This window comes from Cydia splendana, chromosome 10 (genome assembly GCF_910591565.1).
Source record: "Cydia splendana chromosome 10, ilCydSple1.2, whole genome shotgun sequence".
In the NCBI taxonomy this organism is placed as follows: domain Eukaryota; kingdom Metazoa; phylum Arthropoda; class Insecta; order Lepidoptera; family Tortricidae; genus Cydia; species Cydia splendana.
Window position 1 is genome coordinate 19,924,709 of NC_085969.1, and position 16,306 is coordinate 19,941,014.

The window sequence follows — 16,306 nt, forward strand, 5'->3', positions numbered from 1 at the left end:
CTAACGCGCTAGCATTGTTCACTTGATTCTAGTACTATGGTATGTATATAATTACGTTCCGATGTTGTTTGGTATGCAGCGGGGAGCGGCGGTGTTCGATAGCGCGACAAAAGTATAACCCATTCGTCTGTTTGGCTCGAGCAGCTCGGTGCACTGGACGTGTCAATTCGTGTTTATACTTGTCTTGTGTTTCTTGTAAGTTATTACAAATAACTGAATTGTTTCTGTTGATATTTGTCCATTTTTAAAATAAAATGCCACGGGGGAAACACTTAAATGAAACTGAAATTAATATAATTAAAAAATTGCATTCTGATAATTATTCGAAGGCCAAAATTGCAAAAGTTATCAATAGAAGTCATCGTGTTGTGCGAAATTATTTAAAAGATCCCGAAAATTATGGAAAATAGAAAAGGACAGGTCGACCAAGAGCTACTACACCACGAGAAAGAAGGTCAATTCTAAAAGTTGCGTCTAATTCTGCGCTTACAGCAAGACAAATCGCAGCGGAAGCTGGTGTTAGTACCAATTTAAGAAATGTTCAACGTATTATACGTGAGTGTCAACATCTAAAACGTAAGAAATTACGAAGAAAACCATCGTTGTCTGATAAACATAAATTAGTTAGATTACAATTTGCAAAAGATCATGTTCAATGGAAAAAAAATGGAGAAAAGTTGTTTTTACCGACGAAAAAAAGTTTAATTTAGATGGACCTGATGGATTCAATTACTATTTTCATGATTTAAGAAAAGATAATTCTGTATTGAGTCGTCGACAAGCTGGAGGTGGTAGTGTAATGATATGGTCTGGTATTGGATACTCTGGTAAAATGGATATTAAGTTCTGTACTGGAAAAATGAATAGTAAACGATATATAGAAGTAATAAACGAACAGATTACTTCTCATGCAATGCGGTTTGCTGGTCCTAATATTTTTTTTCAGCACGATAATGCCAGTATTCACCGCGCACAGGTTGTTAAAGACTATTTTGCTGAAAAAAATATTCAAGTTCTTGAATGGCCAGCTTATCCCCCTGACTTGAACATAATTGAAAATTGCTGGGGAGATTTATCACGAGCTGTATATCGCGGATCTAGACAATTTACCACAGGTACAGAGTTGAAAAAGGTAATCATTGATGAGTGGCAAAATATGAATCAAGACATAATTAAAAAGCTGTACGACAGTTTACCAGATCGAATGATTGAAGTCATAAGTAAAAGTGGTGGATCTACTAAATATTAAATTACATGAATAATTGCTATTTGTTATACTTCTATTGAGTTTTTGTTTAAATTTAAATGCCTGGGTTATACTTTTGTCACGCCACAAAACTCAATATTATCTATATTTTGTTAATTTTGCATTTAATAAATAATCTTTTGATGGTATAATAAACATACTTACAACCAAATTTTGTGTATTAGTAATATATAGATATAAATATAATTCTTTATCGGATATCACAAAATTAGGGGGGTGGGTTATACTATTGTCGCGGAGTGTAGTTTAATCTGTGACTTAACCACATCAACTTCATATCCCTTTATCAATACATAACAATAATGTTTCCCTTCAATACGGATCCTTAAGTCAAAGCAATAAGGTATAATATACCTAATCATCACAAGAGGTCCTTACGACTTTTGGCTATAAATTACGTAGCTTATAGCAAGTTTTAATATGGCATATTAGCTTGCAAATATAGAGGCCATACAAAAGTTATTGATCGAATGTTGCCGATGCAAGTGTTAGTTGCAAACTGAAATTTATGAGCGCGCTAAGTAAGAGCTCTTGTAGACTAAGAGCTGCAACCGGGAAATGGTACCTACATATGCAACTTTTACTATGGGACCAACCTCGAAATACCTAACTATAAAAGATAAACTGCCCACCACCCGGAAAGCGTCAACTTTCGGCCCGCTGTGCTAAACGAATTTAGCACTTTCCGGCTCCGTCGAACAGAAAAAAGTATACGCATTACTAGGGTGTTGCTTATTTCGTCGAAATTGAAATTTTCTATGTCTCACCCCCTTAAATTGTTCTCTTTCACTAAAAAACGAATGTGGATTTATTTCAGAATTTTTAATTTCGTTTTAGGGGTCGCTACCGAATTTAGAAAATTTGAATCCTTCATACATGATGATTTTTTTTTTAATTTTTTTTTAGTGAGACAGTGAGTTAAAGTATATGGAAGCTATTTATATATAATTCAATACTAGGTACAGTCAATATATATTTTTAAATTTTTTATTCCTGTTTTAGGAGTGCGCACTGCTGAATCAATATTTAGAACGCCTTAAAACACGCATAATAAGCTTTAAAAAAATAGTCGTATTATTTTATGTCAAACTGAACATTAATACACCCTGAGCCGTTGTCTCGTAAAAAAAACGAGAAAAAAAACTAAAAAAAAATTAATCTAGTATGGACGGTACCCAAATTTTCAAAATTCGGTAGCAACCCCTAAAACGTAATTGAAAATTCTGAAAAAAAATCATATTTGTTTTTTAGTGAAAGAGAACAATTTAATGGGGTGAGACATAGAAAATTTCAATTTCGACGAAATAAACAACACTCTACGCATACACACCAACACACCTCGGCCAGTAAAAAGAAAGCCCCAGATTACATGTTTTTCGGCCTTAGCTTTGCGTCGGCCGACAATTACACGTGATTTACTGCCTAGGTATTTACCTAATACACTAATAAGCTCTTACAATACATACTTGACCACATTTGACCTGCCAAAATTTATAAATTTTTTTCACGATTTCGTGTTTGGTCTCATAGTAAAAGTTGGACAATATTACCGGGACCAGCTCTTAGCCTATAAGTAAGAGCTCTTGGAAGCGTTTGGCGAAGTTGAAGTCTTTGTTTATTGCTTGGCTTCGCCTCGGAAACAACACTGTTTATGAATATTGATAACCTATTGGTTTCCGCAAGTTTTTAGGGTTCCCTCACTGGGCGAACAGCCGAACACACAAAAAATAAAATTTTATTTGGTAAAAACCTATAATACTTACACTTAACTTAAAAGGCTGGAATCTTAAGTTTAAAAATACTTGCGTCGGATCCCGCTTTTCCATTAGAAAATAGGATCTAGGGTTTCTGCTCGAGAATTCTCGAGGCGAGAAATCTCGAGAAATTCGTCCTTCGTCGAGACGGGAAAAAAAATCGCAATGCCTCGAGAACTCGAGAAATAAATCTCTTGTGATAAGTAAAAACAAAACACGCGTATTACACGTGATTTATCTATAGTGTGTTTTTTTAGGTAGTTAAATAAATGTCAAAACAATCTTTTTTCTACATTTTCAGGTAGGTACTTAAAACATTTATTAATTAACCAACCAAATAAAAAACTGCCTTGATCCGTCTTCTACCGTTCTGGCTTCAGCCGATTTTCATGTTTTGAAACTTTTGAACTACTACCCTCAAATGTCTAAAGAATTCGTCTCGTTTTAGGCTCATTACTACGTACCTATACTTGTTTTTTTTTTGGCATTAGAAAAAAGGTAAATAATCTTGCCTTTTTAATGAATACGATTTAAAAAAAATTATGTAAATGATAGTATATGATTAATAAATGTTACATGCTTGCCATGATTTAATTTTCAAAAGTGTTTTCAATTAAAAGACGTCAAGATCATTTATCTTCTTTCTAATGCTAAAAAATCTAATTATACGGCCATGTAATAACAAATATTACAAAGCTAAATTACTATTGATAAATCAAATCATCCCAATATATTCCTATTAGCAAAATAGCACAATTTTAGCAGGTTCATTGTTACTTTGAGTAACTAAGTATAATATTAGTATAATATTCTGTAAGTTTGTCACATCGAGTTAAATTAATTGGCTTGATTATTCTTGTCTAATAAAATACCATATTTGTTTACATTTTATTAAATACCTTAAGAAATACACTATAGCATATCACATCGCCGGCGCGTACGTTTGCACATATTGTTTATTTTGTTTATTGTTGAATTAACCATTTGTTTGATCACCTACGACTCCTATGAGTCAGATTTGTAATAACGCAAAAAAATTTAACTAATTTAATAACATGGTGTAATTTGAAACTTTCAAAATTTCTCGAGATACTCGAGAAACTCGAGAAATCCTGGTCGAGAATTCCCGTGCCTCGAGAAATAAAAAAGGTCGAGAAACCAGAAACCCTAATAGGATCATTTTCTTGAGGTAACTGTGGTCCGCTTGGCAACTAATCCCAAGAATTGACGTACTAGTTTTTTAAGAAAGCGTCTGCCATTTGACCTTCCAACCCAGAGGGGAAACTAAGCCTTGTTAGTAAGTAGGTACTTAAAGTACCTAAATATTTTTTATTGTGCACCATACAGTTAAAAATACACAGAAAATAAAATACAGTAACAACAGGCGGCCTTATCGCCTTGAATTGGGAATAGTCCGGTTTCCTCACAAGCAAATAATAAACTAGCCATGAGTGAGATAAACTTAAAAAAGCCACCGGGAAAGTGCGAGTCGGACTCGCGCACGAAGGGTTCCGTACCATTATGCAAAAAACGGCAAAAAAACGGTCATCCATCCAAGTACTGACCCCGCCCGACTTTTTTTTTATATCACATCGGTGGCAAACAAGCATACGGCCCGCCTGATGGTAAGCAGTCACCGCAGCCTATGGACGCCTGCAACTCCAGAGGTGTTACACGCGCGTTGCCGACCTTCTAAAAACCTGTACACTCCTTTTTTGAAGAACCCCATACTGTAGACCCTCGGGAAAACCTCGGAAGGGAGCTCATTCCACAGCCGGAGCGTCCGCGGGAGGAAATTCCTCAAAGTTGCTTAACTTCGGTCAAAAATCACGTTTGTTGTTTGGGAGCCCCACTTAAATCTTTATTTTATTCTGTTTTTAGTATTTGATGTTATAGCGGCAACAGAAATACATCATCTGTGAAAATTTCAACTGTCTAGCTATCACGGTTCGTGAGATACAGCCTGGTGACAGACAGACGGACGGACGGACGGACGGACGGACGGACGGACGGACGGACAGCGGAGTATTAGTAATAGGGTCCCGTTTTACCCTTTTGGGTACGGAACCCTAAAAATAGACAATAAATGTGTTATAATAGGTACGGAATCGCAAGGCCGCGAGTCCCAATCGCACTTGGCCAGTTATTAAAATACTAGTATTAATATCTGGTTGTTTACTAGCGTTCGGATGGCAGATATTGGTGTTTTTATTGAATGCTCTTTCGAGTTGGATACAGAATAATATTCCCTATTGGCAATAGCGGGAACTGGGAATTGAATCAGAAATCTTGAAACTAACTCCTTAATGCCGCGGACTGGACGCAAGCGGCGCGGCGGCTCCGTTCGACGTGTTGCCTCCCTGTCACACTTACGTACGAATTTACAAGTGCGACAGAAAGGCAACAAGTCGAACGTGGTTCGCGGCGACCGGCTCGAACATATGTGTACGAACGGCCTTAATTCGCCGCTCCGCGCGTCGCTTGCGTCCAATCCGCGGCCTAACGGCTTGGCCACGACATTGCGCGACTGGCAGCGGCGGCGGCGGTAACCATAGGTTGGAGCAAGACACAGCGATCGGACGTATGGTTGCCGCCGCCGCCGCCGCTGGTCGCGCAAAGTCATGGCCGAGCCGTAAGGGTCCTTTCAGATGGCGACTGCAGCAACGTTCCAGCGTTAATCACAAATTTTTCAAAATTCGGATAAGCTTTTACTGCTGAAGCGTTATCGCATCTCTGCTGGCACTGTCAATCTCATTATCAAAGTCTTTTTAAGTGTTAAAGTTCAAATAAGGGACTTTAAGCAGCTACACTTAACACACATTCAGGGCCAAGAACCAGACAGTCGGGTACACAGTTCCATACTCGACGACGACTGACTCGCCTCGCCTCGCCGTCAGGTTGACTGTTCGACTACGCGCTCCATACGGCGAAAACGTGGCTACGCGCTACGAGCGTAACCCGTAGCACTTAGTGGCAATGAACGTGTTAAAGTCATAAAAATGTTTAATTATTATTATTTATCCTTTTAAAATACTAACACTGGATTAACACTTGATTATGAATTTGTTACTAACCAAGCTGTGGAATGTAAAAATTCTGAAATAAATTAAACTGAATTGAATTGAATTGAATTAATTAGAAATGACCTCCTTGTCATTGACACAGCCAATCTTTCAATCAATCTTTTTCCTGTATTTACCGAAAAGCCTACACTTTAACACGGAACTACTAATTTTCCTTCAACTTTCCTTATACGTCACTCAACCTCTGTTTGAAGTAAACATCACTCGGGATTAAATGGTCTAAATATTTGATGGGGCCAACGAGATCAAATGGCGAACGGAATGGGCACGTCAGAGGGGCGTCAGACAGCAGAGTTTAACAAGGGTGCTTGTTGCTGAATATATTATGCCGATCGATACGAGAGAGGATGGATATCTAGTGAGACCGCATAGTTATATAAGTTTAAATTATAAATAAATAATAATATGTATAGGACATTCTTACACAGATTGACTAAGTACCACATTAAGCTCAAGAAAGCTTCTGTTGTGGGTACTCAGACAACGATATATATAATAAATAAATACTTAAATGGATAGAAAACACCCATGACTTGGGTACAAATATTTGTGCTCATCACACAAATAAATGCCCTTACCGGGATTCGAACCCAGAACCATCGGCTTCATAGGCAGCGTCACTACCCACTAGGCCAGACCGGTCGTCTATTATAATGCTACAGTTTCGAGGCATACAGGCCAATTCGAAACCGATATTAGAATCATATCAGTTAGCTATCATTCTTGTGTTCATTTGCAGATTTAACTTCTATAATATACATTTTACGCTAAAATTATTTCTTTTAGCTTGTTACCAAATAAGTTATTTACACAAACCTTATTTCCAATCGTGAAAGTGATGAAATCGTACTTACACAAATTCCAACATAAGTACAAGAAAAATCTCCAGTATACCACCTGTTTAGTAGTACATAATATATTAGTAGGGTACCTGTGCCTAAGATGGCCCGGTTCTTAAGCTTGCCTACTTTTATAAATGAATACCTACTTTATCAATGAATTGAAAAAATGGTTGCTTAAACAATGTTTTTACACAATTCAGGATTTTTTTGAACACGACCACTTACACAACAATAATGTATATTAAATATTAATATTAGTAATGGAATCTACGAAGACGAATATATTGATTAATTGTAATTTATGCTGACTCAAAGTTTATTATTTTGTAGCAGCCTTGACATTCGTTGATTTCTTTTTTTTTCTCAGTGACTTTTGTATATTTAATTTTATGTTCTAGGTACTTTCCTTTTTTTTGTATTTAACTCTGACATTTCATACTTATTTGAGTGGTTGGGTTCGTGATAAGGCATTTTTTTTTTAATTGTTATAATGTTTAACTAGGTATTTTGTTAATGTAATGTCAATGATTAATTGTACATATATGTAAATAGATTAAGACCAACATTATTTGCATGTCTCTATACGACGAGGTAGTTGATTCCTATGTGTAATCTTATATCAACCTGCATGTACTATCTTACGCAAATAAATAAATTATGAATTATAAGTGTAAAAGGGGTAAAATTTCGCGCCCATGTTCGCTAGTTCCATAGACAAAACCGCAAGTTCATATTAAAAATAAGAAAAATTAAAAAAACGATGGGTCTTCTTTGGCGCAAGGTGCGGCGTTTCGTAATTAATTTAGGTTAGTAGTTTTAAATAGTTTCAATAGTTTAGGGTCACCACAAATTCAACTATCGCAGGAAATCTTCATAAAAACGCGAATAAATTTGCCGTTACCCTTCGTCCGCTATCCCATTCAAAAGTTTTTCCCAGATGATAAAAATCTGGGCCCTAGCGACCTGATGTTCTAAAACGTCGTAAGCGCCATTAGGATTGTATGTTAATACGGCATTTTGATGTTAGGTAGGAAAGAGTGTCGAGTAAATTTGTTAGAGTCGTTATCCCGGGTCCAGGGTCTTTATTGGACTAATTGCGATTTGCATAGTGCTGCCATATGAAATATCATTGCAGAACCCTGACTCGACAGCGATACAGTTTGTAGGCAAACATGTAGAGGTTATCAAAAGCATAGAGATATAAGTAGGTTATCTTACAGTGCTCACTCCATGTGTATATCAAAAACCCATCTAGATAATAAGTTTTAAGCGAGCTTTGCGAAAACTTATTTGTATTAGAAATGACTATTATGCAATTTTATAATTATTTTATTCGAGTTTAAAATTAAAACCACACGTTTTACCGTACGGGAATATAACTTATTATTATTTATAATCAATATCAAAAGTAAGGATTTTTACTGGCTTTTATGTGAACTTTATTTCAAATATGCCATATCCTTTTTACGCTCCTACTGATTTAGTTGTGACCGCGATACTAGTGGTTATAGGTAGAAAACATTCATTTATTACTTGATGATTGGAAGACACCAAATATTTTAAATTTCATTAAGTAGGTACATGAAAAATACACTTCCACTAGAGAATAATACAATGCCACATGTTGTTGTTGTAGAGGCAATATACAATACCACATGTCTGACGTTTGGCAGTCAAACCACTGCGCTTGCATTTTCTGTGCACGGGTCTCTATTAGGGGTCATCACTATCTGTTTTAAAACAAATATGGGGTGGCGTTGGGGTGTGTTATGCGCTGGATTTGCGAGATGATTCCAGAATTTAAATATGATTTGTGGCGCTCGATATTAATGTAATTACCAACAGATGTGACACAGAATTAATGTTTATTGAAGCATTGTCACAATTTTCAGCAGATTCCCGCAATAGATTGCTTTGGATTTGATTTTCAACTGGCTTTTGGTCATGGATTTATTTATTTTTATTTGTTATATTTAGTTTAACTTAGGTATATACAGTTACTATTTGTATGGCTCAGCGTTGAAGCAAAATGTTCTTATGAATGGAAGAAAAAACTAGAAAAACAAAGAACAGGACGTTGGTATTAATACTTAATTAAATATCAAACTTGTATTGGACTAAAGCTGGGTGGTTCTCCGATAATACAAAATATACGTGAGAATCGTAAAGCAATAAAATACAACACTTCCGCAACTTGAAAACAAAGATCAAATAAAACCATAAAAGATTTATCGCACCCCACAAGATAAGTAAACCTCGCGGTACACCTTAAAAGCGAGCGTATGTAAAAAACTGTACAGAAATCGAGGATCGTGTTACAGAAATCCATTAGGCCAGCAATAAAAATAGAAGGAGCGTTCCTAAATTCAGTCATACGGAATAAAATGTCGATAAAAGAACGCGTCACTGATTTAGGTGATAAGGGCTTTTAATGCCTGTTTAAGGTTTTTTCGAGCCTTTTTGTAACTTTTTACCATTTTTTTTTTGGTTAAAGACCTTGAGCAATCTAGAAATGCCTTTCAAAGATTGCATATTTGCATGTACATACTTACGTAAGAATTTGAGACGGGTATATTGATTAATACAAATTTAATCAAATGCCATGAAAAAATCGGTGTGACTTTTTTCAAGACTGTATCTGCAAGAACAGTCATGTTAAAGTTGGCTTGATAGATAAAAAAAAAACACGAAAAAACGTGTCTAATTCTCATATCTTTTCATAAAAACATAAATCTCATTTGGACGTCAAGACAGTTAAAATCAATCAATAATTCTTATCAGTTCAGATAAACTAAACGTAGACGTGTGCATACCAGAATTGTCTTTTAATTAAATTCCATAATTGAAAACACACAATCCATAAAAGCAGTTAGTTTAGCTCACCAATTCCATCATGCAATGTTTTGCTTTGGTCCTCTTTTGTGTTTTGTGTTCTTTTACTTTAGTCTCTAGTAAATATCCTTTACATTACAGGATTTTGGTGAGATATATTGAATAATTAGATAGGTAGTGTACTTAATTACCATTAAGTCCAAACTCTTTAAGAAAAAAAAACATGCAAAAAAGATAGATAGACATTAGGACATTATTGTGGACATTAAGGTGTTGCAATTATTTGTACCTAAACGTCGTTACAATGATTTAAATTCTTTATGCCAACATAATAAGATCGGACAGTAGGTTAGCATAGAAATGGCGGGACAGTTATCCCACCCGCTAGATAGACTACCAGTCTCTCTCTCTTTAGTACAGCTAGAAAAAGACGGGTAGTCTTTCTCGTGGGCGTGATACTATCGCACCACTCCTTTCTCTCACGTTTCTGCTTCTCTTAGTTTTGCTAAGGTTCATTAACAATAACTAATTGAAATCGTTTTTGTTACACTAATTTACAGAGAACCGGAGGAGACGGTGACGATGCCATTGATGACGATGTTGGCGTCGATGATGATGCGGGTGTGACATTAAGTAAAGAGAATGACAGAAACGAAGGAGTTGACGACGATGAACTTGATAGCAATGAAGGCAAGAAGTTAAGTGAAGCCAATGACGAAAACGACGCAGTCAACGATGATGATCATGTTACTGAAGATAATAATAAAAACGACGCAGTTGGTGACGATGATAATGTTACTGCAGGTAATGATAAAAATGACGCAGTCGGCGATGATGATAATGGTTCTGCAGGTAATGATAAAAACGAGGCAGTCGAGGATGGTGGTCATGATGAAAATAGCGCAGTCCATGATGACGATGATTCTGCTGTTAATGACGAAAACGCCGCAATAACTAATGAAAATACTGCTATCAATGATAGTAATGAGGGTAACCAGGAAATCGAAGATGATGAGCCTTCAAACTCATCCACTCAGGGCAAGAAGGTGAAACTTAGCAATGACGAGCTGGAGGACCTCAAACAGTACTTCCTGGAGCTGAAAGCTGGTGATTTGACGGAGTTCCTTGGCAATCCTCATTATCACGAATCGAGGTATTATAAGGACCTGGGCCGCCGGTTTGTTCCTTTCTACCCTTATAAGGAGGTAAATCAGCTATGTTCGTAATTATCTTCTTTAAGGTGACAGTCCATTTCCAACGACAGCTGCACTACTGTTGCGACATTACTGTCATTCACATTTTACTATGGAAATTGACAATAACATCGACGTGTCGGAGCAATAGTGCAGCTGCGGTCAGAAATGGAATGTTACCTTTAGCGAGTATGCACCCACGGCTCTATAATTTTCCTCAATAAATTGACTTATATTTTCAGAGGAAAGTTAAACATAGAAAACCGAGTCCTGAGCAAATCATACAGTTTATTATGGTACGTATATTACATATGTAAGAAATCAAATGTAACATTCTCTCACCTATAGTAAATATTGATATGATATACATATATTTTTTATTATTACAGTCCTCAGCAAAAAAAAATCTAAGGAATAACGAAGATAGAGATATAGTACCAATAATGGTAAGCTAGAGTAAATCAAACTATAAAAATAAATATATAATATATATATGGCAAAATATTATTCACTGTTTTTCCTTTAAAACGCCTTCTGATTATTTGTATGACAATTGTTGTATAAATTGAATTGAAAATCTTTATTTCGGATTTTGGTCCATAATTTGTTTTTTATAACTTCTCGTGCTAATATTGCACATGCATTTATACTTACTCGAGCAAATGATCTTTCATTTGCTCTTGCCCTTACGAGCAGGTGTGGTAACAGACGTTTACGATACAAGTGCGAATTACCTATCCGCACGTGTATCGTACAACGTTTTACAGTACATATGACGCTTTAAATTTTGGACATAATTACGTAATGTGCTTATTATAGCACCTGGTATCGTAATATAGCACCAGATGTACTGTAAAAATAATATTGTACTGTTTTAGGCACCAGCTCACGTAGTCATGGCTGTGATGAGAAACGGTACAAAAAAATATTCCTCTAAGCCAAGCGAGCCTACGGAAGAAATCATCAGACAGTATATGCTGAGGAGTGGTGTAAGTACTCATAATCTTCTACACAGCATTTCGAAATAGCATACTGAAATAATATGTGGCATATGCGAATATGTGGCATAAACATTAAAATAGATAGATAGAATAGATAGATAGATAGAATACTCTTTATTGGCACACCTCAGTAAAAAGATACAAAAGAAAAGAACAATTGAACATAACACAACATATACATACAATACTCGTACATACACATTGAAGTAATTACGTATACTTTAATGTTTATGCGACTTATTTGCTTCTCAATTTTGGATTTCAAGTGCCTATAAATCCCGGCGTTTGATAGGCTTGCGTGGGGATATAGATCCAATACGTAGAGGCCCCTTGGAGAGCTTTAATGTCATGATTCTCAATATTATTAACAGGATTATTGGGATGATGTGTGGAAAGAAGATGTGAAGCCAGACACTATTCTAAGAACAAAGAAAAGGAAACATCACAAACAAACATTGGTAAGTTTTCACATTATCTCCCATATTTAACCCTTTGAACACCACGCCTATCGTGTGTGTCGTGTCAACGTGAACCATGTAAGAATGCACGAAGGTTGATATTTGGCTGTAACCGCGCGCGTCAATTCACGTCTTTGGTGCTCAATGGGTTAATGGTTAATATGAAGACTAATCTTCTCCCTCCCTCCCTCGTTTTCTCTAACCCCTTATCGAGTCCTTTAGGGGCTGAATTTCCATTAATATTTTCTTAGTGGAGCTTTAAAATAGCAAAATATTTATTAATTATGTGCTTTCTAATCCTCTTATTAATTGCAGGATATCCAGCCATTCACATCGAAGCTTGTCCCGGGCACCAAATTGTATGATCTGCTCGCTAGGATTGTGAAGAAATCACCGAAACTATTGTACTTTATCAACAATTAATAATAATGTATAATACATAATATTAAAAACAGTAAGCTTTAATATTTATTTTCCAATCAAGTAATAAACCACTCAATCAAGTAATAAAAAACTCCACCAGGGATCCTAGGGCTGGCTCATTCCTTGGCCAAAGAATTGGAGTTGCGATTCAGCGGGGGAATGTAGCCAGCATTATGGGCACCCTTCCGCAGGGATCGGATCTGGGGGACTATTTGTGTTAGTTGTAATTTAGTTATTATTTAATTGTAAGTAAGGTAAGGTTAAATTTAGATGTGTTGAAATGCATTTGTATTTGTAGGTATTTTGTGATTTGTCAATTTAATTGATTAATAATATTATACTAACAATGTATTAGTAATAAATAATCACATTTACATAAGTCAAACATTGCCTTTCGTAAAAAAACAAGTTGTTCATTGCTAGGTGTCATAAAAATAACGTAGTAAGGTGAGGAAAAATAAGGAAGGAATAGAAGGAAAACTTTATAGTAAGAGGGGGGGGGGGGGGGAAGTAGGATGGTCACCTGACTTGACAACTTTAAAACGTAAACGAACGTGGATAACGCAGCCATGCTGGCAAGAATGGCTACGAGCAGGAGAGAGATGGCAAAGGTGGTCCGTTAGGGCATGGCAAATAAAGAAGAAGAGTAGTAGAGTCCAATGTGGGCCTCATTTCTTTAGGATATTGAACCAATACAAACAAGTTTCACTTGCTATTATGTAAAGATTACTTGGAGCTAGGAATGAACATCATGTAAATGCTATGGTCGATAGGAATAAATGACATGTCAAAAGGCTATTAAGAATAAAACAGCAGGTATTATGGAGACCTATTTGAACGTTTAAAATGCGAACTTAATTCGATATTCGATATGGAGATGTAGATAAAAAATAAATTAGTATTTATTAAACTTGACAGTACGGTGCAATAACCTAATTCTAAACGAAAGCCAAAGTTAAATTTAAATGAAATTGGCATAGTGGCGCAGATGATGGCAGCATTTCCTAGCTAGATCATTAGGCTGACGCATTGAGCAAAGAAGCTGTTACGTGCCAGCCTTTCGATCTTAACGTCTCTGGTTTATCTTTCGCAACTTTAAAATATTACTTTGCGCTGTCATTTGACCGAATTCTTTTTTTTTTCAATAACTGCCGAATTTTTAAAACGGTAACCAATCGAATCAAAAGTTTGGAAATAGTTATTTGTACAATTGTTTTAGCAAATGAAACATAGGACAAACTTTTGTTATTTGATATCGTTTGACTAAAATTAACTGCGGATAATGTCAAGTCAGTATCAAATCAAGTGAATAAATCGAGTTTGAATATGCTTAAGATGTATCTTTAGAATCAACATGTCGCCACCCACGCCCGCCATAATGTTGTGAAGATCTAGGCGCCGTGATGTGGCAGTTTTGAGGTGATACACGTCAAACAACTTTGTAGGCTTGTCTTGGGATTCATCTGAAGATAAATCTCATATAATTGCCGTAGAGAATTAACTTTATATAAGTTCGTGGATTATTGAAAAAAATTTAAAAATATCGCAGTTGTTTAGGTATATAGCAGCGGTCGGCAACCTCTCGCTAGCGGCCCGCGAGCCTCCCTGGTAATTTTGTATGTAATATTGACAAACGACAATGTCTAATAACGTTACAAATATTAACAAAGTGCGGCCCGCTTCAACTTCGTTAACTACTATGTGGCCCATGGCTGCTAAAAGGTTGGGGACAGCTGGTACATGTATATAGTATTCACTCCTGGACCATGGTGTGAAAGGTGGAAAGTAACCTATTAGGGGAAAATATTTTCATCCACTAAAGGCACCTGGAGGGGCTTGCTAAATTATGAGCTGTACCTACCTAGGGTATTTATTTGCGCATAATTTTGGGTACATTCTAATCTTATTTCAGGCGAATGCGATATTTCAAAATGTCACCTGCGGACGTAATTAGTTAGTAATCAGTTGAAAGTATTTCAGAAGACGTCATGCCTATTAATAACTAATAATTATTATGGTTTTCTCTTTACTCGCTCCCCCGATGTTGCTTATGTCCATAGGCTAGGGTGACTGCTTTCCATCAGGCGTCTGCTCATCACAAAAAAGGCAGTTATAGTAAGAAATCACATCAGTGATGAAAAAGTTAAAATAATTCGAACGAAATATCTTCAGACTTATCCTCCGACCCTCACCCAGCCATTGACGCCAGCCCACTCGTGTCGATGACAGTGACAGTCAACAAACAAACGAATGTTAGTGCTTCGTCCCAAGTTTAATTGATGACAATCGTATAAATTGAGGAGATAAAAGCAAGCGCCATCTATCTGCGGAAATAGTAATAAAAAGTCAATGATGAATTGTAAATATACAACGAACTGGAATAACTATAGAAGTCTGACTAGAGCTAAAAAAAACCGGACAAGTGCGAGTCGGACTCGCCCACCGAGGGTTCCGTACTTTTTAGTATTTGTTGTTATAGCGGCAACAGAAATACATCATCTGTGAAAATTTCAACTGCCTAGCTATCACGGTTCATGAGATACAGCCTGGTGACAGACGGACGGACGGACAGACGGACGGACGGACGGACGGACAGCGGAGTCTTAGTAATAGGGTCCCGTTTTTACCCTTTGGGTACGGAACCCTAAAAATGACCCCACGCGCAGCTTGTCAACGTCAAATATGGTGGTGCCGCGCAATTTCTTGTATTCTAACATGGTTGACATTATAATTAAGTAGGTATACACAGTACGGTCGTGGCCACGTGGAGCCCACACGGGAGCAGGCGACGGGACCTGCCGGCGCACACGTGGCAGCGTAAGGCGAACGTTACTACTGCTCGACATGCTAATGCCCAATAGATGACACCTTGTTGTCAGCTCTATTGACAATGACTTAAGTTTCAAGATGACATGTACTGGGACCGCGTCGAGCACCAGTACGTTTACCGTAGGTCACAGACCAACACCTATAGACCGAGCTTATAGGACGACTCGCGGCCACCGCCCGTATGGTGTATAGGTCAAATATAAGATTGTTCGCGCGCCGCTCCGATCAGTTGCGCCCAAGGTTACGACCTGTTAGCAGTGTGCACGAGTCTAAGAAAATAAATCGTAAACTATTGAATTCATTGGGAAATCATGGGATATTGCAGCGTAAAATGGTCTGGCAAGTCATCTAAGACATCTACTTACGAAACAGATGGAATAACATCCCACAGGAAAGTCAAATTCATTATTTCATTGAATAATGTTTCTTGTCCGCGGGGTTCATTTTATACTGGTCGTAAGCAGAGGCGAAGTATGTCCGTCCCTTTTCGTCAACTTGAAAATGCAATGCGCTATCCCTTTCCCTTTCGACTAGTGATGTGACGATGATGGTTTTTCAGTTACGGAAACTTCGTGCTTCGTCATACCGTATTGTACCATTTTAGACATAATATATAGGTAATAT

At 36.9% G+C, this 16,306-nt stretch overlaps 1 protein-coding gene and 1 long non-coding RNA gene across 2 annotated transcripts in view; one reads left to right on the forward strand and one right to left on the reverse strand.

Moving 5' to 3' along the window:
• The window catches only part of LOC134794468 (uncharacterized), a 379,329-nt gene that overhangs the window by 218,646 nt on the left and 144,377 nt on the right, over nt 1–16,306 (reverse strand). The window lies entirely within an intron of this gene.
• Nucleotides 9,706–12,887, forward strand: LOC134794629 (uncharacterized). Its single transcript, XM_063766426.1, has 7 exons — nt 9,706–9,926; nt 10,339–10,983; nt 11,214–11,267; nt 11,361–11,417; nt 11,850–11,960; nt 12,344–12,430; nt 12,746–12,887. The coding sequence occupies exons 1-7, from the start codon at nt 9,840–9,842 to the stop codon at nt 12,851–12,853; spliced, it is 1,149 nt and encodes a 382-aa protein (XP_063622496.1). The 5' UTR covers nt 9,706–9,839; the 3' UTR covers nt 12,854–12,887.

Bases quoted from the DNA above. Each gene is read 5' to 3' on its own strand.
- LOC134794629 (XM_063766426.1), top strand. From the start codon at position 9,840: ATGCAATGTTTTGCTTTGGTCCTCTTTTGTGTTTTGTGTTCTTTTACT. The intron at 9,927-10,338 runs GTGAGATATATT...ACTAATTTACAG, and splicing joins CTTTACATTACAGGATTTTG to AGAACCGGAGGAGACGGTGA. The intron at 11,268-11,360 runs GTACGTATATTA...TTATTATTACAG, and splicing joins AAATCATACAGTTTATTATG to TCCTCAGCAAAAAAAAATCT.